The sequence below is a fragment of the Cricetulus griseus genome, chromosome 8, assembly GCF_003668045.3.
Source record: "Cricetulus griseus strain 17A/GY chromosome 8, alternate assembly CriGri-PICRH-1.0, whole genome shotgun sequence".
Lineage (NCBI taxonomy): Eukaryota > Metazoa > Chordata > Mammalia > Rodentia > Cricetidae > Cricetulus > Cricetulus griseus.
Window position 1 is genome coordinate 24,010,984 of NC_048601.1, and position 23,949 is coordinate 24,034,932.

At 42.8% G+C, this 23,949-nt stretch overlaps 1 protein-coding gene across 7 annotated transcripts in view; it reads right to left on the reverse strand.

Moving 5' to 3' along the window:
- Positions 1 to 394: 394 nt before the first annotated feature.
- Positions 395 to 23,949, reverse strand: part of Bcl2l13 (BCL2 like 13) — a 48,648-nt gene continuing 25,093 nt past the window's right edge. For 2 of the 7 annotated variants that reach the window (XM_027429317.2, XM_035448579.1), the window contains 3 exons: positions 21,022 to 21,091; positions 15,211 to 15,354; positions 395 to 2,744 (listed from right to left, as the gene is read on the reverse strand). In XM_027429317.2, coding sequence (XP_027285118.1) covers positions 2,034 to 2,744; positions 15,211 to 15,354; positions 21,022 to 21,091 — 925 coding nt within the window. In that variant the 3' untranslated portion in view covers positions 395 to 2,033. The remainder of the gene's footprint in view (positions 2,745 to 15,210; positions 15,355 to 21,021; positions 21,092 to 23,949) is intronic. The other 5 variants (XM_035448580.1, XM_027429319.2, XR_003487650.2 and 2 more) reach the window with 5 other exon arrangements.

Genomic DNA, 23,949 nt, shown 5'->3' on the forward strand with positions numbered 1-23,949 from the left:
TCCACATGAACGAGGCTGTTAGCCCTTAAATGGGCCACACCAGTGGGTGTGAGAAGCCAAAGCTGCAAAGGGCTAACAATAGAAGAAAAATCTTCAACAAAAAAAATCAAGCTCACCCACCAGTCTCTGACCCATGAGACAGAATACAGGGCCATGTCACCTATGAGAACTGAAGAAACTACTCCCATCATCTCCACTTTCACTAAAGTCCTTATACCCATCACTCCCTACATGGGACACAAACTCGCAACAAGGCATCACTGTGGGACACATGGACAGGACACACATGCTGTAATCTCATCTTCATCAACTCTTTGAAATACTTTAGGGATAGTTTTTTAAAAAAAATAATTTAAAAAAAATCAAGCACATTTAAAACATCAGCTCTCGGTGATCAGAGTAGTTAAAAGTATTTTTATTATAAATTTCAGGATCTAAGAAGTAATGTTACATGACTAAGTTAAATCTGAGGAGACTTCACACCAAGCACGAGTACCTTGCAGGTGGCACTGTGGCCCGCAGGCATGAGAGGGGCTGGTTCCACCCCTCCTTGAGGGATGGGATCAGCCAAGTGACAGAAGGTCCTGCCGAGTCCCACTAGCTAGAGTGAGTGAGTGCATGGATCCTCTTGGTCGGTCACCCTGGCATCAGGCTGACGAGAGTTCAGACCAAGAGGTCTCCTCTTGAACTCAGAAGACCAAACCAGTGCCTCAGCAACAGTTTTGGTCTTAAATTCAAGTTTCTGTCCCACTTTTCATTAAGTGATACCTAATAATAAATGATAAAGTTTTATCATTTATCTGAATGATTTACACTGAATAAAGGTTATGATCCAATTTGTTCTGTAAGCCAAAGGATGACACTGCTTCCTTCATGGCAGGAGACCCACATAGAAGCTGATGATGCCCCAATGTCCAAGGTCAGGTACTGGGAAGCACACTAACCCAGGGTTCCAGATGGTGCACATGCCATCAGAGGTGTCACTGCTAAGTCATAGGCACGTGGGGTGGCTGGCTACACCTGTAAGAGGTCGAAGCGACCTTGACAGGTGTGTAGACCACCTTCATGCCTCTGTGAACAATGTCTGCAGCCTGTAATCTGCGCTGGCAATCAGACTAGGAAACCCTAGGTCTCCTACACAGCCTCAGTGTATTTATCTTTTCTTGGGACAAGGTTTCACCATGCAGTCCTGGCTGGTTTCAAACTCAGTATGTACACCAGGCTAGCTTTGAACTTGTGATAATCGCCTTGCCTCCACTTCCTAAATGCTGGGATTACAGATGGTGCCACCAAACCTGGCCTGAGTATTTATCTTTTAAAAGGTTCCTACAGGCAGTATCTTTGAAAGATGGAGCTGTGGGAAGCTTGGGGCTTTGTTGGGTGTGAAGGGGGTACAGGATGAGACGCACTGCTGCGGTACCTGAGAGGTGGTGCAATGGGGGAGAGCCTCACTCTACAGAATCGGGGACCAGGAAAAAAGGAGCTGCAGACAGAGCACAGCAAGTTCACCTGTTACGAGAAAGTGCAACAGGATGAACAGCTGGCTGTCCCCAGCTGCGGCTTCCTCCCCCAGATTCTCTTAATTAAACCCTATCCCTTAAAGCAGTGGCCCTCAACAGGGGATGACTTTGTCCATAGGGGACATTTGGCAATGTAGGAGACATTTCTGGCTGCGCTCACTGGTAGTGGGGTGCCACTGGCATTTAGTGGGTAGAAGCCAGAGATGTTGCCTGTCATTACGTAATGCACAAGGCAGCCTCCTACAGAGAATTACTGAAGGTCCAGGGTGCCCAAGTTGACAGGCCTGCTCTAGATGGGAACTTCACTCTTACCCTTCCGAATCTAGCAGGAGCCAAGGCCCTCAGGATGACAACCAGGCCAATGTGAACAATCTATCTCAAGCCACTGCCACGCTGAATAGAAAGCCCAATTCCCCCAGTGTCCTGTAAATGTCCACTCAGCTGTTGGCAGTCTATGTTCCAGTGAATACAACTAAAGCCGTAGGTCCTTTTGTCTTCTTTCTGAAAAAGCTGTTACTTCTTTCTTAGAGCCAACGCAACTCCAACTGCCACTGCCAGGATGGCCACTGCAGCAGCCCCTCCAAATAGCAGTACAGCCTTGCCCTCAGAGGGCATGGCACCCTTGGCTGCCCCAGCAGTGGTGGGCTCCCCGGTGTGGCTCTCTTTCCTGCTCCCAGCCCCCTCCGCACTCAGCTGGACGGCCTGCTCCGCCCCCTCCAAGGCAGCAGGTCTCACGGCCGCTGCTTCCAGCTCCTCCTCCCCAAACTCGGCAAACACAGATGGAGTGGGACTGCCTTTCTCCACTCTCATTTCTGTGGCCTCCTTGGCAGTGGTCTGTGGGAGCAGGGGAGCAGCGGCTCCTGGGAACGCCTCCTCTGGCACCTCTTCCTTCTCCACGTGCACAATGTCAGAGTTAGAAGAGTTGTTCTCACTCTTCTCCCCAGCCCCACTGCTGTCCAAGCTCTTCACTTCTTCAGGGTCCATGGCAATCTGCTGCCAGGACTCAGGCCCAAGGGACACCGGGAGGCTTTCTGTGTGCCAACTCTGGCTAGCAGACAGTGAGACAGGTAGGCTCTCAGACTGCCAAGATGTTGTCACCGTTGGGGACTCCGGGGGACTAACTTGTCCGGAGTTGTCACTGGGCAGGATATAAATGTCATTACTATCTTCTGCAATGATTCCAGGGTATTCTTCTTCCTCGGACTCAAGACTAAAGACAGTACCCTAAAAAAGAAGAGGGAGAATCCACAAACAGACTCATTAATATTAAAAACTGTGTCAACCTAGGGAACAATTCTTGTCTAACATCAAGTTTCCAGAGTAAATACACGGCCTCAACCTACAGCTTCTGAACACAGCACACTTTTGCACGTCAGGTAAGAGCCAAGAACTTTAATTTTTCCTCTTTTTGGAAAAGGTGCACTTCTTCCCAGGCTTCTCCCCCTCATATATGTTTTGGGTTTTCTTGTTTAATTTTTAATTGAAAGAATTTTCCTGTACACTATGAGCACCCCTTTCCTTTCCTCCCAGTCAAAAAGCTTTTAGAATCCTGCTTTGGCCTCCTGAGTGCTGGCATCACAGACCTGCACCACCATACCTTGCTAAAAGGGAGAGTTTTTGTTTTGTTTTGAGACAGGGTTGAAGGGGTAAGTCCTTCTGTATATATGTTTGTCTTATTGGTTGATAAATAAAGCACTGTTGGCCAATAGAGAAGCAAGTTAGGCGGGACTAGGAGTCGAGGAGGATTCTGGGAAATGTAGTAAAAAGAGGAGTCGCAATGTAAGCCCACAAAGAGGACACATGCTGCCGGTGTCCTCGATCAGGTAAGTTTTTATAAAATATATCGATTAATGATTATGGTTGATAATTAATACTCAGCTAGCATATAAGAAACCCTAGTCATTGGCCAGCAGCACTGTACCTAATATAAGTCTCTGTGTTATTTTGGCCACCCATGTGGTGGCGGGGCTTGGGCGGCTTGGCAATAAGATTTATCGTTACATAGGGTTTCTCTGTGTATCAGTCCTGGCTGTCCTGGAACTCACTCTGTAGACCAGGCTGGACTCAAACTCAGAGATCCACCTGCCTCTGCCTCCTGAGTGCTCGAATTAAAGGCACGTGCCACCACTGCCTGGCTAAAAGCTGGAATTTTTGACAGCCCCACTGTACATTATATACAGCCGATTAACTCAGAACAGCAGAGAAAATGAAGACAAGATCTTGCACTCTGGGAATCTGTTAGTAAGTACAGAAACACTGCCATGGGTCAAAGGCTAGTGAGTTTAGAGCAGAATGGTTCTTTGGGTGTGAGAAGGCAGGGAGGGTGATGGCAGAAAAATCATAGAATTCTGGCAATCAGGAAGACACAGTAAAAGGCAGGCAGGACAAGCAAACTGTTTACTCTGCACTGTGTACATGAGGAGTGCAAAGTTCAGCCATGACTGACAGACTAACACTAGGGACTTTATTCCATAGCTACTGGTTAGTCACTGAAAAGTACAGTCAGAGCACTGCTTTAAATATTACTCTGGGCCAACTTGATGGCCAAGCAAAGTAAAGGTGCTTGCTGTGAAACCTCATGACCTGAGTTCAATCCCCTGAGGCCATACGGTGGAAGGAGAGAACTAATTCCTGCAAGTTGTCCCTTACCTCTACACACACACACACACACACACACACACACACACACACACACACACACACACACTCACTCAATCAATCAAATTTTGGTGTTGGTGACATAACACTTGCATTGTCTTTAGTGGGGTGCAGTGGTATGTGTCTGTAACCCCAGCTCTCCAAGAAGCTGAGTTAAAGGATCGCTAAATCTGGAAGCTCAGGCCAACCTGGACCATGAGGAAGAGACACTAGAGACCCAGGAGCTCCTGCATCTTTCCTTCAGGGATCAATAAAGACCAGCAGTGTGGGCCTTCATCCATGTTCAGCAGAACCGCCTAGCAGGTGCTATTTTAGGGACTGGGGCTGTAAGAAGGCAAAAATTAAGACATGGTAAGAAAGGCAGGAAGAGAACCAATGGGATGCAGGGTTACAGAGATGCAGGGAAATTTCACACAAAAAAGATAGCCAACACTCAAATGCAGCAGAAAGTTTGAACAGAATATATAAAGCAGATTAACTGACTGCCTGTTTATGATTACTGCAGTTCATAGTCATCTGGGCTATAATAATTTTCTTCTAACAAACAAAGTTGTGCACACCAAGGATCCATTATATCAGGGACTCCTTGATCAGCCCCACCAAAAAGGAAATCCAGAAATACAAATAAACGAATCCCACGAGTCAACATTCTACCACTGACTTCTAGCTCAGCCCTTGCCCCAGCCTCCACAGGGAGACAGATGCCTGTGGCTGTGGAGTAAGCAGAGGGGAAATGTGCAGTCTTTAAAACAAAATCTGTAAGTAAGAAAGAACCAGTTTGAATCCCAGCTCTGAGGGCACCAGCTGTGCACTTGGAAAACGGATGCATTGCCCATCTTTCAGACTTCAGTTTCCTCATAAATAAAATGGGAATGACAACCAAGGTAGCTTTGAGACCTAAGTATAAAGGTGGGCATGGTGGTGCAGTCTTTAACCCCAGCACTCGGGAGGCAGAGGCAGGAGGATCTCTGCAAGTGCTCTGTGAGTGTGAGAACAGCCTGGTCTACAGAGTGAGTAATAGGCCAGCCAGGGTTACATAATGAGACCCTGTCTCCACAAGACCAGAAATCAGACATTACATTAGTAGGGTAGTGAGATGGCTCAGTGGGTGGAAACACTGTATTCAAGCCAGCTAACCTGAGCGGACTTCAGAACCCACGCAGAAGGAGAGAACCTTCTTGGTTCTTGAGTCCCGTGTGCATGCTGTGGCATGGCACATAGGAGGCGTATATGTGCATGCACACAAAATTTTTTAAAGTTACAATGGTATGTAGAGAAATATGTAATATATATTAACATGATATATTAACATATAATAAACAACTATATTATTTTATAACACAGTACACAATACTATACAGGAAAACTGGAGGGGCTTTAAAGACAGGCTTCTAGGAAGCAGGCTGTGATGGTACACCTATGACCTATGACCTATGGCCCATGACTCAGTGGCTAAAGGAGTAATGTGATCTGGACTGCACTGTGAGGCTTTCTGCCTCTCAAAAACAAACATGGAACAATAATGATGTTAAAGGGGGAGGTGCTTCTAAGCCTCAGTGCTTCTGAGGATGAGCCTAGCCTTTGCAAGGTCCCTTTGAATCTAAACTGCTCAGGTATCCGGAAGAGAAGTACTAGGTGGGAAAGAAAAGACAGGAGAGGGGTGGAGAAAGGGAACACACTCAGAATAGGGGGTAGTTGGTTCAGTTCAGGAAGAAAGGAAATGAAGGCCTTAACGAGTCACTATAGGACATGGAAACTAAGAAAAGGGGCTAGAGAAGATGCCTTAGTGGTTAAGAGCACTGCCTGCTCTGCCAGAGGACCCAGGTTCAATTCCCAGCACCCACATGGCAGCTCACAATGCCATCTTGTGGCCTCCACAGGCACCAGGCACAAAAGTAATGCACAGACATGCATGCCGATACAATTAAAGTGAAAAAATGTAAAATCTGGGCTGAAGACATGGCTCGTGTTAAGAGCATTTGCTACCCTTGTAGACAACCCAGGTTCAATTCCCAGCACCCACACGATGGCTCACAATCATCTGTAACTCCAGTTCCAGGGACGTTGACATCCTCTTCTTGAAGGCATACATGTGATATGTAGACAAAATACCCATACACATGAAATAAAAAAAAACATTTTTACATGAAATAAAAACATTATTTTAAAAAGGTGTAAAAACTAAGCAAGGAGCCGGGCAGTAGTGGCACCTGATGTTAATCCCAGCACTCGGAAACTGATCTGAATTTGAGGCCAGCCTGGGCTACAGAGTGAGTTCCAGAACAGCCAGAGCCACAGAGAAACCCTGTCCCAAAAAAACAAACAAACTGAGCAAGTATTTTCATATGCAATTTTTTCTTCTTTCTTTTTTATTGAAAATAGATTCTTCTCTCATACAATATATCCCAACCAGTTTCCCTCTGCTCTTCCTAGCTCCCCCTCCCATTCTTTTCTTCCTTCCTTCCTTCCTTCCTTCCTTCCTTCCTTCCTTCCTTCCTTTCTTTTTTTTCTTTTTTATGCTAGGGATGGAATCCAGGGATGGAATCCAGAGACTCATAAATGTCAAGCAGGCCCATGGGACAACTGAGTTCACCTCGGCCCATTTGAAAGTTTTTGTTGTTGTTGTTGTTTGTTTTTGTTTTTAATGTGAATGTATGTCTGTACATTGCCTGCAGAGGTCAGAAGACGGCATCAGATGCCCCCAAAGTGGAGGTAGAGCCGGTTGTGAGCCACCATGCAGGTGCTCGAAATCGAACCCAGGCCCTCAGCAAAAGCAGCCAGGGCTCTTAACCACTGAGCTCTCCATTAGAATTATTCTTAGTATGACAGGGTTTGAAAGAAAATTTAATACCTTTCAGAAAGGTCAAACACATACAATCTGAGGGCTGGAGAGATGGCTCAGCGGTTAAGAGCACTGGCTGCTCTTCTAGAGGACCTGGGTTCAATTCCCAGCAACCACATGGTAGCTCCCAACTGTCCGTAACTCCAGTTCCAAGGGATCTGACAAACATACACACCGGCAAAACACCAATGCACATGAAATAAAAATAAATAAGATTAAAAAAATACAGTTCATCCTACTTAGTTATTAAAAAGCCAAGTCTGCTGTAAGAAGACCATACTGTACAGCATACATATGCTATACAAAACTACAGTATTATCGAGCAAAACTAAAGCAGTCTAAGTAAATAAAGGGCTATATAGTTTGTTCACAGGCAGAACATGAAGGGTGTTTTAAAATGTTAATTACTTCCCAGACTGGCATGATGGGGCCTGATGGAGCACATCTTTAATTCCAGTACTCAGAAGACAGAGGCAGGTGGATCTGAGTTCAAGCCTAGCCTTATCTACAGAGCAAGTTCTAGGACAGCCAGGGATACACAGAGAAACCCTATCTCAAAAATAAATAAAAATGTTAATTATTCCCCCAATGAAACTACTATAAATGTAGTTTCAAGTATACAATCCCACCAGGCTTTTTCTTACAGAAATTGACAGCCTGAGTCTGAAATTTATGCTATAGGATGATATCAAGACTCACTAGGGCCAAGTGTAGTGGTGCCCCTTTAATCCCAGTACCCAGGAGGCAAAGCTAGAAGGGTCTTCGTGAGTTTGAGGCCTGCCTAGTCTACACAGCAAATTCCAGGACAGCCAGGGCTATAGAGACCCTGTCTCAAGACAAACAACAAGGCCAGTATGAAGGTAGACCGACAGCATGAGAGCTTCGCCTTGGGCATGCCTTCTCCCTCTCTGGGTGAGCTCTACTTCTATCACTAAGCAGAGGACTCTGATCCAATAGGTTGCTCCAGGAAAAATAAGCTGAAAATCTCCACGTGTGCTCCCCAGACTTATCTGCACCTGTAACACAACACTCAATATAGGCTAGGAAATTTGAACTATGTGCAAAGAATTAGTGGGATGTCTAAATTTTGCAAGTCTCAAACAAAGGGCAAGGCATATGGAAATACTATCATAAACTGGTATTCTTTTAAGTTTTTAATTCATTTAAAAATGTCTTATCACGCCGGGCGTTGGTGGCGCACGCCTTTAATCCCAGCACTCGGGAGGCAGAGGCAGGCGAATCGCTGTGAGTTCGAGGCCAGCCTGGTCTCCAGAGCGAGTGCCAGGATAGGCTCCAAAGCTACACAGAGAAACCCTGTCTTGAAAAAACCAAAAAAAAAAAAAAAAAAAAAAAAAAAAAAAAAAAAAAACCAAAAATGTCTTATCACAATGTATATGTGTGAGCATGCGTGTGCTTGCACACGTGCACAGATGAGACTTCATATGACACAGTCAGAGGATAGTGACAGGAGGAGATTTTTCTTTCCACCATGGAGGTTCTAGGGATCAAATTCAAGTCATCAAGCTTCACGTCAAATGCTTTTCCCCACTGAGCCATCTCACTAGTTTTTAACCCTTTTTTAAGAATTCAGATTCATAGTGTCTTATAAATCCATATAACATAAAATTCATCATTTTCAGTATACGGTTCAATGGATTATAATATGCTTGAAATGATGTATACGATCAAAAGCATTTATGCTAATTGTAAGGATCTCCTCTTTTCTTCTTAAACAAGACTGCCATGTAGGTATTCAAACAACTAGTTTGCTTATAATTAGGTTGAGCCTGAAGAAACCAGGGATAACCAAGTTCCTGAAAATCTGTACTGTGATAATTTTTTGCAGTACTAAAAATAGAATTTTTTAGCTGTGATGAGTATGGAACCCAGGACTTCATAGAGACAACACATGTACTCGGCCAGAGCTGCATGCACCCCAGACCCAATCGTGCTGTATATCTTTTAGCTTCAGATCATGTCTCCCCTTAATGCCGTTCCTTATATGGATCCTTGTCCCAGGCGAAGATCCACTCCTGTGGGAACTTTTCAAACTCATTATGCCTCCATTAGCATGAAGGTAATGTAAAACTAAGCAACAGTTCCAACCTTCATCAATAATGAATGTTACAAAAGGCCCTTTAAAATCAAGAAAACTACCATCAGTGGCAGAACTCATGAATTATGGGCAGCCAGAAAGGCTAAACGCTGAGAGAGAGCACCAAGTCTACCTCAACTCTCTCCTCTCTCATTTTATCATCTTGCTGCCCCTTAAGTGTGTCTCTCTTGTTTTGTTGTTGCTTTTGAGACAAGAGCTCATGTAGTCTAGGCCAGCTGTGAATTCAATGTGAGAAAGATGGGTCAGTGGTTAGAACGCTTGCTGTTCTTTGTAGCACCAGGGATTGAGTCCCAGTACCCACATGGCAGTTCAAAACCAACCACAGTTACAGAAGATCCTACACCCTCTTCTGGCCTCTTCAGACACCAGACACACATGATACACAAACACATATGTAGGCAAAACAGACATGCACATGTAAACAAACAAAATATGCAGCATTTGTTTGTTTATTTGTGTCAGTGTCTATGTGACCCGGCTGGCCTCAAACTCACAGAGATCCACCTGCCTCTGCCTCCCAAGTGCTGGGATTAAAGGCACAAAACTTAATGTTTCTACATCTTTTTAATTATGTGTGTGTGTGGGGGGGGTGATGGGGAAAGTCCGTCTGTGTATATGCTTGTCTTATTGGTTGATAAATAAAGTACTGTTGGCCAATAGGAAAGCAAGACAGGTGGGACTAGGAGTCGAGGAGGATTCTGGGAAATGTAGTAAAGTCTTGTGATCCAGGCAGGAAGTGACATAGCAGGCAGACTCAGAATATAAGCAGGGACAAGCAGAAAGTCGTTCTTTTCCTCTTTCTTCTGCTTTCTGCTCTGGAGTCACTATGTGATTCCAGCAAGAGAAGACGCTTGCTGCTGGCATCCATTAAGATAAGTCTTATAAAATATATAGACTAATAATTATGGTTGATAATTAAGACTGAGCTAGCAAGTAAGAAATCCTAGTCATTGGCCAACAGCATTGTACCTAATATAAGTCTCTGTGTGTTATTTTGGCCTCCCATGTGGTGGGCGGAACTTGGGTGGCTGACAGAAAGACTTATCATTACAGGGGGCATTTTGTGTCACGGAGCATGTGTGAGTGTGAGGTCAGAGGATAATCTGCATAAGTACAGGAGTTAGCTCTCTCCCCGCACCATGTGAGTTCCAGGGACTGAACTCAGGTCACTGACAGCAAGCACCTTTACCCACTGAGTTGTCTCTCTAGCCCTGAACTCATGATCCTCCTTCTTCTGTCTCCTGAGTGCTGGAAATACAGAAGTGTGCCACAAAGTCTGGCTCTGTTTTGTAGCCTGAAATGGCCTTGAACACATAGCCCAGGCTGACTCTGAACTTAAGATCCTCCTGCCTCAGCCTCCTGAATATTATAGGTATTGTACAATCTCATACATATACATATACATATACATATACATATACATATATATATATATATTCTCTTTTCTTTGAAACAGTCTCACAATGTAGCCCTGGCTGGCCTGGAACTGGCTATGCAGACCAGGCTAGCCTTGAACTCACAGAGCTCTGCCTGCTCTGTATCCCATGTGTTGGATTAAAGGTGTAAAACACCAGGCACAGTTTCTAAGTGTAAGTATTGTATTCTAAGTATTGTAATGTATCTAAATACAAGTTTTTCTTTCTCTGAACATTTTCTGCTATTTTCTTAAAATGTTTATATTTATTTACTAACTGGATTTGCATACCACAGCATGTGCATGGAGCTCAGAGGACACACTACGTGGGTTCGAGGGATTGAACTTGAGTCATCAGGCCTTGTAGCAAGTGCCCTTAGCAGCTGAGCCATCTTGGGGGCCCCCAACTGCTTCTTCTCTGTCAACAAAACTAATGCAGGAACTACTGCCTGCCTATCAACTAATCCGGAAATGAAAAAGCATCATCTTGCCCAGTGTGGTGGCATAGACTCATCCCAGCCACAAGCTAAGGCAAGAGGATTAAGAATTTAAGAATAGCCAGTTGTCTTTTGAGACCCCTGTCTCCAAAGAGAAAGGGGGGCAGGCTGCAGTAATGGGAGCCTTTCTACAAACAAAGGCCCTGAGTTTCATGCCCAGCGCCACCAAACAAAAAAGGAAAGATGCCAATAAATGGAAAGCAAAATGTCATGTCTGTTTGGATATCATTTTGTCAGCTCATAACTAATATATTAGCCTTCACTGTTATCAGTCTAACAAAGACCATAGCTCTCTTGGGAAATCAGTTCAACTCCCTGCCTCCACTCCAACCCCTCTTACAGTCAGTCCATCAATACCTCAGAGCAGAAACCTGACTCTAACGTATTATCTAGCCATCAGATAAAGGCACCGTTCAAACAGAGTACTGCTAATTACCTGACTCTTCCAGTTAAAAGCCAAGAGGGCAAGGCCATACAATATTCAGAAGACACATCATCCTTCCTGAGCACAGCTATGCTTTACTCTCAAACCAAACACAAAATTTTTAAAGGCACAGTACTATTAAATGAAGTGAACAGAGATTTCCTCCCTATTCTTAGGGTCATTTTTTTCCTTTTCTCTTTCTTTTGCAGCACTATGGACGGAAGCCAGGGCCTTGTGCATCTCAACCAACCATTCTGTCCTTAAACTACATCCTGAGCCCCCTAGAGCCATCTTGTAACCCCATTTTTTCTTACCCATGTTCTAGGTGCTCTGTGAGGAGCTTACGTAGGCCCTATAGCTCTGTACTCACGGTCCCCTGTGAGCACTGTGCTAAACTGTCAAGCCTCGCTGCCCAGGGCTTTAAGGATATGGACTCTCAAGCTGGGCACAGTGGCACACAAACTTAGACTTGTCTGGGAGGAGAGGATCTCACTGAAGAACCGCCTCCATCAGACTGTCCCCTGTAGGCAAGCCTGCAGGGCATTTTCTTGATTAATGTGGGAGGACCCAGCCGACTGTGGACAGTGCCCCCCTTGGGCAATGGCCTTGAGTAATGTAAGAAAGCAGGCTGAGCAAGCCACAGAGTAAGCCAGTAAGCATCTTTCCTCCATGGCCTCTGCTTCAATTCCTGCCCTGACTTCTGCTGCTTTGGGCCATGGTGTTTATCACAGCAATAGAAGCGCTAAACAACTGTAATAGAAGAATCTGGGTAAAGACTACAGGGGAATTCATTATTTTTGCAACTTTTCTAAAAGCTTAAAATTAGCCAAGCAGTGGTGGTCCACGCCTTTAATCCCAGTACTCGGGAGGCAGAGGCAGGCGGCTCTCTGTGAGTTCCAGGATCGCCAGGGCTGTTTTATACAGAGAAACCCTGCCTCAAAGAAAAAAGAAAAGAAGAATGCTTAGAACAGCAATGATTCTAATAGCAAAATAGAAATATCCACTGTCAAGACTGTAAGTGAACACACTGTGGTACATTTACACAATGAAAACAAAATCAGACTCGATGTGGATAACATCAAGGGCGAAAACTATTTCAGAGACAGGGGACATCTCAAAGGGCCATAGCACATAAACATATTATAATTTGATAAGGGTAATTAATGACTCTCTTGAGAGGTCTGCACCCCTCACACTTGGGTATGTACTGACCTTTTCCTAAGTTAACTTTCTCCTTTAAACTTATATTAAAATCCCCCCATCCCTCTCCCTCTGTGTGCACACTCAAGTGATCACTGGGGCATGCGTGTGTATGTGCACATGAGAGGTCAACCTCCAGTGCTGATCCTGAGGACAGCTATCCATCTTGCTTTTTGAGACAGGGTCTGTCTGTCACTGGTACTTACAGTTTGCTGATTTGGCTGGGCTAGCTGGCCAAAGAACTCAGGGACCATCCTGGCTCCGCCTCTCCAATGCTGAGAGTATAAGTGTGTACCCCCATGCCTGATTTTATTACGTGGGTTCCAGGGGTCAAATCTGGGTCTTCATACTTGCTTAGCAAGCACTACACTGGCTGAGCTATCTCCAGCCTCTAAAACTTTTTTTTTTTTTTTTTTTTGGTGTGGATTTTGAAACAGAGCTCCTCTGTGTAGCTGTGTATGTAGCTGTGTAGCTCTGGTGTCACTCTGTAGAAAACTGCCTGCTTCTGCCTCCTGAATGTTGGGATCAAAGGCATGCACCACTATGCTTAACTGTATAAACTTCTCTGAATAAACTTCAACTGCGCTTGAAAACTTTTTCTTTCTTTCTTTCTTTTTTTTTTACTTTTATTTGAGATTTTATTTATTTATTATGTATACAGTCTTCTGCCTGCATGCCAGCAGAGGACACCAGATCTCATTCTAGGTGGTTGTGAGCCTCCATGTGGTTGCTGTGAATTGAACTCAGGACCTCTGGAAGAGTGCTCTTAACCGCTGAGCCATCTCTCCAGCCCTTTTTTTTTCTTTTTTTCTATGTAGCTTCAGAGTCTGTCCTGGAACTTGCTTTGTAAACCAGGCTGGGCTTGAACTCACAGAGATCCACCTGCCTCTGTCTCTGCCTCATGAGTGCTGGGGTTAAAGGCGTGCCCCACCATCACCCGGCCAAAACTTTTTTTTCTCCATGGTGGGAGAAAGCTGACTAAAAAGGATCCTTGGCAAAATGATAATGAAAAAAGGCTAAGAAACAATGAGCATAACATTGAATGGAACATGCAAGTCACAGGAAAACACACAAAGTATGATACTGCACACAAAATTCAAGGCAAAACAATTACTGTCCTTAGGCAGTATACACACATGCAAATTATGATTTTTAAAAGTTGAGAAAATCTGGCTGGAGAGATAGGCCAGGGGTAAAAAGCATGCACTGCTCTTCCAGAGGATCAGAGTCCATTTCCTAGCACATCAGGTGGCTGGCTCACAGGCACCTATAACTCCAGCTCCAGAGGGACCCAAGCCCTCTAGCCCCTGTGGGCACCAGCATGCACGCGCACACACTCGCGCACACACTCGCGCACACAGGCGCACACAGACACACACACACACACACACACACACACACACACACACACACACCAACTTAAAAATAACAAAAATGGGGCTGGAGAGATGGCTCTGGCCATAAGAGCACTGCTCTTCCAGAGGTCCTAAGTTCCAATTCCCAGCAACCACATGGAAGCTCACAACCATCCATAAGGAGATCTGATGTCCTCTTCTGGCCTTCAGACAAACATGCAGACAGAACACAGTATACATAATGAACAAATAAATCTTTAACAACAACCACAAAAAGTTCAGAAAATCTGTTACCCTTAAGAGGTAATAGATAATAGGAACATATCAAAATCCAGCAGAGGAATATAAGGAAAATCCAAAATGGCAACCATGTGGGCTGGGGATATAGACAAATGTTACAGAACTTGCCAAGCACACGTGGTCGGACTTCAACCCCTAGCAGCTCTCATCCCCTCCCCCTAGAGCATTAGCTGTGTTCTTTATTAGGGGCGACAGACACACGCACATGGGTGTTCACAATACTGTTCTTCAGCTCTTAGTTATTCTGATTTTTTGTTAGCATTTAATGTTTCGTGACTAACAACTATTTAAAAGTACCACATATCAATTTATTTAAAATCTAGTAACTTAAAATTGTATGAACAGCTTTTCTGCTTGTCATCCACTACCAACAGAATGGTTTCAACACCGTTGAAACCATGAAAGGCATGGGCTAGGGATGTAGCTCAGCACTAGAGTACTTGACTACTGTGGCGATATCTTGCTTGTACAAACAAAGGTGCCAAAATGTAAATGGAGTTCTTAATTGATCTAAATAATAAAAACCCAGAGTCAGAAATAGAAGAAAACACTGAGAGATCAGAGAGAAGGAACAAGCCAAAGCCACCTTTACCTCCTTTGCTTCCCAGCAGACAAGAGAGCCAGTTCCTGCTTGTTCCCACTTATACTCTCTCTCCACCCAGCCATCTCACTTCCTGTCTGTCTGTAAAGACCTCCTGACTTCTACGGTTAGCTAGAGGCAAGCTCCATCCCCTGATCTTCAGACAAGCTTTATTTGTATGAGCAAGATATCACCACAGACTACCATGAACAATACCATGAACCCCAGAAAATAAAAAATTATTTAAAACTTATAAAAACAGGCTTAATTATTTTAAAGACAAACAATACTAAGTAGTTCATACCCAGCCACCTTGTTGAATGATAAACTCTGCTGCATGGTCCTCCAGATACGTCACACCAAACTGCAGCAGGGTACTGAGGGGCTCTTGACCACGCCGTGTCAATTCCAAAAGCATTTGTTGCAGCAAAACGAGAGGCACCAAAATCTTCGATGCAAAGATGAAACCATAAAAAGACATAAAACTTGAAATTCTTATAACAAATATTATGTTCAACCATTGAAACTTTTAGCCAGGCAGTAGTAGTGCACACCTTTAGTCCCAGCACTCGGGAGGCAGAGGCAGGTGGATCTCAGAGAATTCAAGGCCAGCCTGGTCTCCAGAGTGAGTTCCAGGACAGCCAGGGCTGCTACACAGAAAAGCCCTGTCTCAAAAAAAAAAAAAAAAAAAAAAAAAAAAATTAATGCAGACACGATTGTGGTTATCTCATTCTTACTATGATAAAACAGCAACTGCTAGAAATGTTCAGGCCACTGCATGTGCAGTTCACAGAAGAGGGGGAGAAAAAGGTATTATGTAAAAATAACCATGTATGAAACATACATAAACATAAATTCATAAATAATTATAATGAAAGAATGCTGAAAACAATTCAACAAAGACTAAAAACTGCAGCCACCCTAGCTGTTAAAAAAACTAGACTGCTCACACACCAATTACCAAAATGTAAGTCAACACTCATACATATATGCACACATATACCTATGACTTACAGTGTCTCTGAAAAAAAAAATATACAAGAAACTAGTAATAGCAGTCACTTAAGGGAGCTTAGTGACTAAGGGCAGGGCGAGGGAAAAGTATTATCTTTGACTCTAGTATTTTCTTTGTTTTGTTTTGTTTTTTTTGAGTTTTCGAGACAGGGTTTCTCTGTGTTGCGCTGGCTATCCTGTAACTCGCTCTATCTGCCTGCCTCCGCCTCCCAAGCGCTGAGATTAAAGGTGTGTGCCACCAGCCTTATTTCTGTACTTTTCACATTTTGTACCAAATGCTTTTTTTATCTATTTGAAAACAAATTTTCATTGTTGCTTTTTTGAGACAGGATCTCATGCTATCACCCAGGCTGGCTTCACATCTTGGCAATTCTCTTGCCTCAGTCCCCCAAGTGTTGAAATTATGGGCGTGAGTAGTCACACCTGGAAAAAAATAGCTTAAAAATTATGAACTACCTTATGAAAGTCATCAAAAATCAAATACAAAAAGAGGCATTATAAACTATATCTAATAATCCTGTGGCTCAATATCTAAAATAATCATAATTTACAACAGAAACAAACTAGTTTATTGCCTTCCTTTCAAAAACAAACAAAAAATGCATTTAGACAAAAACCAAAAACAAAACCTAAAAGGCAGAGGACACCTGCAGAGTACCAGAGGCACTGGTTCTCTCCCTGACATCTTAAAAAGCTAGAGATGGGGAGGAGGAGAGGGAAGAAGAAAAGAAAAAGAGGGAAAATTAATGTCAGGTAGCCATCTGCATGCAGGCTCTTCTGTCTAAAACATCAAAGTCTCTCCATGACCTAAGAAAGAATGCAAAAGGAAATAAGCCAATTTCAGTTCCTTATTTCTGGACTACCAAGGAAATAACAAATGACAAAGTATTTCCTCAAAAGAAAACGAACCTTAAAAAAATGAATGCTTCATACTAATATTCTTTGGCTTTTACTTCAGTAAAAGCAGCCTAGAGGGAATCCACTTTGAAGTCTGAATGGAAGAACACAACACACATCTTCATCTTTCAACATTCTCAAAGAACTCCAGCTCAAAATATACTAAAAACCTTTTCTTACCACTAATGGAAACAGGGCTATGAAGAATAAGAAGATAGGCCTTTTCCATAAGAAAACACATCAAGCTGTTTACAACAAAAACAAAATGATTGTTTATCTTGCCCCAGTACTGTGCCTTGGGCAGGAACAGGTAAAAGATGGCTTGAGATTCCATCTCGCAAATTCATATCGCAGCAACTTCAAAGGCCTGGGATGTCCTGTACTACAAAGCACCCTAATTTCCTATAATAATCCATAACTGTGTCACATTTTTTTGTTTTTGGCTTTGGTTTTTTTCGAGACAGGGTTTCTCTGTAGCTTTGGAGCCTGTCCTGGAACTCGCTCTGTAGATCAGGCTGGCCTCTGCCTCCTGAGAGCACCACCACTGCCGGGCGAACAGTGTAACATTTTAAGGCTAGGCATGCTTAATCTCCTATTATTAATTGGGGAAATGAATTACAAACATTTTATGAGCCACTGCATAAAATAAACATTTTCTTTCATTTGTTACAAATTACCTCTTCCATATTTTCAGAAAGTAGCTATCTCACTTTATATATAACAAATGAGTAATAAATATGAGAAGCTTTCTTCCCCATGGCTTTTAGCTTTGATTAGTCTTCCTGTCCATCACAGATGCTTCAGTCTGTCATTCAACCTGTCTCTTCTTCACCTCGCACTGGTCCAGTGCTTCCATAATCTGAGTTTTTCTTTCCATTCTAATTAATCTTGGATGGCAGTAACCAGAATCTAAACCCTTCAATTTATGGGACTGTAGCATTTTCTCTTTGTCTGGTAATGTTCTTGTTGATACATGTCCTAGCAGATATGATTCATTTCTTCCCCTTTCGTTCCTCACACTATTTTGATTTTTTTAAAATAACATGTATGTGTTTATGGGAAGGGGTTAACCTGAGAGTGCACCATGGGGTGTGTGTGAAAGTTAGAGAACAATACTGGGGAGTCCATTCTCTCTTTCCACCACATGAGCCCCAGGGATCAAACTCAGGTCATCAGGCTTGGCGGCAAGCACCTTTACATGCTGAGTCTTTCTGCCAGTCCTGTTTTGTTTTGCTCGAGAGAGGGTCTCCTGTAGCTGAGGCTGGCCTTGAACTACGGCTCCTCCTATTTCCATCTCAAGTGGAAATGCATATGTACCACCACACCCAGCTCATAGTAATTATCAAATGACTACCACACCAGGCTTACTTTTCTGGCAGACCTTTCCTAATGGACCATCAGGCCCACTCACTTCTGTTTGTACTTTATTTATATGTTTTGTTTTGTTTGAGATAAAGTCTCCTGTAGCCCAGGGTAGGCTGGAGATCATCACATAGCCAAGGATGGTCCTGAACTCCTGATTCCTTGCCTCTACCTCCCACTGCTAGCATCACAGACACAGCACCAAGTCCAGTTTAGGAGCACTAGTGTAGATTATCTTTACTTTCCTGCATATGAAACATCAAGATTTACTCTAAAGAGGGCTAAGGATGTAGCTCAGTTGGTACAATGCTTGCTTAGCAACCATGAAGCAACATATAAAACTAAGCAGTGGTGGGATTGCATGTTAATAACAGGAAGTTTAGAAGATCCAGCTCATCCCTGACCACATAGTTACCCTGAGGTTAGCTTGGGCTAAAATGAAACACTGTTTCAAAAAGCAAAAACAAGAAAAGTTAAGTTACCTTTACAACTCATTTATACCAACTGTATTATCCACAAGTATTCTATACAATCTAAAACCCAATTATTATTTTTAGTGTTCTGTATTTTTATATTTTTTAACGTTAAAAGAATTCAGAGCCTAGCCATTCCAAGAAACTCTCATTCACATTTCTAGTTTTAAAAATTAAGGGAGGAGTAGAAATATAGTTTAGCTGGTAGACTAGCGTATGAGTGAAGTCCTGGGTTTGACCCTGAGCACTATATACACCAGCCATGTGGTACATGCCTGTAACCCTAACCCGGAGAAGGAAGAGCCAGCAAGATCAGCAGTTGAAGATCATTCTCATTTACACAGTGAGTCCCAAGGCAGCCTAAAGAACATGAAGCCCTATCTCAAAAACTAAATAAAATTATACAATAAAGATGAAGCAAATAAGGCTGGGTGGTGGTGGCACACTACTTTAGTCCCAGCCCTCGGGAGACAGAGGCAGGTGGATCTCTGTGAGCTCGAGACCAGCCTGGCCTACAACACAGGTTCCAGGACAGGCTCCAAAACTACAGAGAAACCCTGTCTCAAAAAACCAAACTAACAAATAATAAATAAATGGATGAAGCAAATAGTCTTGTCTTCTTATTATTATTCTAAGTGATTTCCTCACAAGACAACAGCATTCTGCACAGGAACATTTCCCTTAGAAATTTCTGCAGTGGAATGTTTAGGAGCCTTTCCCCATCACAGAGGACGACGTCTACTGGCTCACCTTTATTCACATATTTATCTAACTCCCTGAGGAAGAATGGGGAAGAAAGACATAAAAATGTGCAGTGAGGAGTATAAACAAATATAAAGTTCACCAAAGCGTGTGTGCAAGAGAGGTTTTATTTTTTTTAAATTTTTAAAAACTTTACTACAATTTATAAGTGCTCTATATGTACACCTGCAGGCCAGAAGAGGGTATCAGACCCCATTATAGATGGCTGTGAGCCACCATGTGGTTGCTGGGAATTGAACTCATGACCTCTGGAAGAGCAGACAGTGCTCTTAACCACTGAGCCATCTCTGCAGCCTCAAGGTTGTAATTCAGAATGACAAACTTCCTGCTCTGCCCTAGATGACAACAGAGGCATTCCGAGGGCAAGCAAGATCCCTTCAGTTCAAGGCACCAATTTGTAAAAAAGCTTATCTGTTTGAAAGCAGACAGCTTGAACTAAGAATACAGATTAAGGAGTTCCTTGCTCAAAAACAATGACCTTGGCACACACAAACTATTGCAGCTGTGATCCAAAGGGCCAGTGGGCTCCATCTGGAGTTGGCAGCAGAACTTGGCAGCATCATCCACATAATACTGGTTTTGCACGCAAGAAAGATGCAAGATTGAGAGACTTGCATCGTGGAATCTTGTCCATGGTTCCAGAATGTTGCTGAAGCCAGACAACTGCAGTAGATCAGAGGTTCTGAGAGGCTATTGTGTGAAGATGTAAAAATGAAGCCTAAGTTGCAATAGAGCCCCTGGGACATTGGAGACCATTAAACAGCCACCAAGGAAAGATGCAGGCATGAGTGCAGCTTGCCCATGAGACAGACCATGTGTGCTGTAGACAGTAGGGCTGCCCATGCTATACTTCTTCACAGTCCTCTCTCACACTCTCCTTTGCAAGGAAACAGGCAGGCGACACAGTGTAAGACGATGGTTAACAACATGACACAGTGGAAGGGCCAGAACCAACAAATCTGAACTGGTTGTCAGTCAAGAGAGCCTACACAAGTTATTTAACCCTTCCCTGAATAGCCGTCAACCTAAAAACACAACAAAAGCTCATTATGCTAGAAATGCAGTTCACCAGGAGAGTGCGTGCCTGGCCTGTGCAGAATCCAGGGTTCCATACTAGATCAGCAGGATCCCACCCCTTTCCAGCCCCAAAACAGGGCAATAAAATCCACTGTCCATTCTTCAAAGAGTTTGGAATGATCAGATGAGACTCCACATGAAATACACTACTATATAAACTATAAAAACACAAAGGGCATTAATCTTCAAAAGAACCAGAAGAGGTTATCTATTAACTAAACATCTATCTCATTCTTCTCCAAGACATGTTAACTCACATGGTAACAAGTAACTATCCAGAGACAAATGTCTAACACAGAGAAATCAAGAAATGACAGGAAACTCAAAAAGAAGGGCAACATACTACAGGGCACATACTTCTGAGGTACATTGTAGAACCTTGCAGCATTAATTAAAAAGACATTAAAGTAGAAATATCTACTTCACATAGTTTGGAATTACACATTAATTAGTGCTAACAGTTCTATGCTGTGTGATGCTAACAAGTCTTTCTATACGTTATATAAGAGCAAAGATAATTTGGTTAATACCTTATTCCATCCGCTGGCATGAACTGCAGTCTCCACTGTACATTCACGGTATGCCTGATATGTCACTGGCCTGTAGAGATTTTTTTTAAAAGTATGTGTCACAAAAAAAAGGGCTTCAATTTCAGATGAATAAATATACAGAAATTACTATGTTTTTTTGTTTGTTTGTTTTTTTCGAGACAGGGTTTCTCTGTGGCTTTGGAGGCTGTCCTGGAACTAGCTCTTATAGACCAGGGTTGTCTTGAACTCATAGAGTGAGTTCCCCAAGTGCCAGGATTAAAGGCATGCGCCGCCAGAAACTACTATGTTGCTGAACTTTTTGCTAACATGACTACAATTGTTCAACATATTGGTTTTGTTCCCCCCCCCCCCAAGATACGGCTTTTAATATTCGGCATCTGTTTTTTCCCAAAACATTCTCTATATTGCTGGGGAGGTTGTTATAGTTTATCAAGATATATTCTACTCGTTATTTTTAATTACTTGGAATTTATATTCTATGTTGCAGATAAATGCCTGACTTACAGATACAGAATCAGAGTACAGATACAGATATAGAATTGAATAGTAACATGTAAAACTTAACTCAGTTAAATGAAAACACAATCTACCTTTTTTTTTAAAGGCAAAAATCTAAACCAGGCAGTGGTGGCAACACCTTTAATCCCAGCACTTGGGAGGCAGAGGCAAGTGGATCTCTGAATTTGAGACCAGCCTGGTCTACATAGTGAGTTCCAGGACAGCCAGGGTTATGTAGAGACCCTGTCTCAAAAAAACATAAATATATAGATAAATAAAACAAGAAAATAAGAAGTGGGAGGAGTCTTTCATTTATAGGTTTTAAAAATTCAATTCCAGCCAGGTGTAGTAATGCACACCTTTAATCCCAGCACTTAGGAGGCAGAGGCAGGCAGATCTCTGTGAGTTCAAGGCCAGCCTGGTCTATAGAGTGAGTTTCAGGACAGCCTCCAAAGCTACAGAGAAACTCTGTCTCCAAAAACAAAAGCAAAAAATCCAATTTCAGAAGCATTTTCTGTTCTGACTACTCTAGTCTGTATTTCTTAGCTGATGAATATAGAAAAACAATTAACAACTAATACTTATTAGTGCCTAGTATATCAGGTTTTATATTTTTCATATTTATATTTTACCTTACATCATATATCATCACTACACATCAGGAAGGCAAAGTTAGAAAAAGCTAAGAGACTACATATCCCAAAACCATGCCTGGCAAACACCCAATTGGATCTGGCTCCAACAGCACACTATTTCTATTTCAAGTTAGAATTGTTGTTTTGTTTTCAGACAGGGTTTCTCTGTGCAGCCTTTGCTGTCCTGGAGCTCTCTCTGTAGATCAGGCTGGCCTCGAACTCAGAGCTCCATCTGCATTTGCCTCTGCCTCCCGAGTACTGTGATTAAAGACCACCACCAGGCTCAAGTTAGGATTTTGATGTATGCCACAAAAATATCTATATGTCTTATGTAGCTAAAAAGAATTTGAAATGTGGCTATTGTGTTTAAAATATTAACACACTCTGTATTTCAAAGAGTCAGTAAGGAAAAAAAAGAATGCAGAATATCTCACTAATAATTTTTGAGTTTTTACAATATTTTGACTATAGTGATTTAAATATATTAAAATTTTCATTAATGCCATGTCTTATGTGTTTGCCAGATGTTTTTACCCTCCCCATAGCTACTGAAGAGCACCAGACTAAAGATGTCAGGAACAGCTCTGATGGCGCAGCTATACAAATCAGAATCCACTGCCTCCTGCAGTGCCGCCAAGGGTGACCTTCTAAGCATGACGTACACAAGACCGCTCCCTTGCTGACGTCACACTCCTGTTAGTGCTTAGGACTCCGTTACAAGTACTGGGCTGCAAACTAGAACCCTGTCAAACTGAAATTTCACCAGATACTACACCATCCACCTACCTATAGCTCCCTGAATCTTCACTTTCGGCTATCATCCCTTCACTTCCTTTCCTGAACTGATGCTGGTGTGGGTCACTGAAGTCCTTATAGGTAGTTTGGCTATCAGGCTAAGGACTTTACCATCCTTCAGAATGAAACATGTTTTAAACATTATATGTACACACACACACGCACATGAAAGATGTAGCAGGTTAAAGCACTCGTGTTTTAGTACACAGAAGAGCAAGTAGCTGAATAGGCAGCCTTCCTTAATAAAGCAGAGAAGAAAGGGGCTACCTTTAGAAATCAAAGGTATTTCATATAAACAGCTCAAGATTAACCTCCCACTTCAGCAAAACCATTTGGAGTAGGAGATATTTCCACCTTAAGACACTATCTTCAATCTGTACAATAACTGCATTGCTTCCAAATGTATTAGTAACATCTTAAAACTTTTCAAAGTAAGACTTTTGAACAAATTCTATTTGCTATACAACCAACTTCAGAAATAATTGTATCACAATTTAAGGTTTGGGGGAATATTCATCTAAACCAGCTTTCTCTTAAAGAAAAAAGAAGCTCAGGGATTGGCAGCACAACCTGTCTCTTGAAAAGTGGAGGCAAGGTGAATCTCTGTGAGTTCCCAGGTCATCTAAGACTACATAATAAAAGACCCTGTCTCAAAAAGCAAAATTATGCCATTCTGTTCATTAAAGAGTTGGTAATACCCCAGCCAAGTTACAAGTAATAAGTGGAGAGACTGACATACGAAGAATGAAATGACTGGAGAGATGACTCAGCAGTTAAGATTAGGAGCACTCCCCAGCCTGTTCAGTTCCAAGTACCCACAATGGGGCCTCTAATTCCTCCTGGCCCAGGGGACTCAACTCCTTTTCCTGGCCTCCTGGGCTTCAACATACATATAAATAAAAATTAAAATTAAAAAAAAAAAAATCTTGAGAGCCAGGCATCATGGTGGCGTGTGCCTTTAATTGGCACTTCAGAGGCA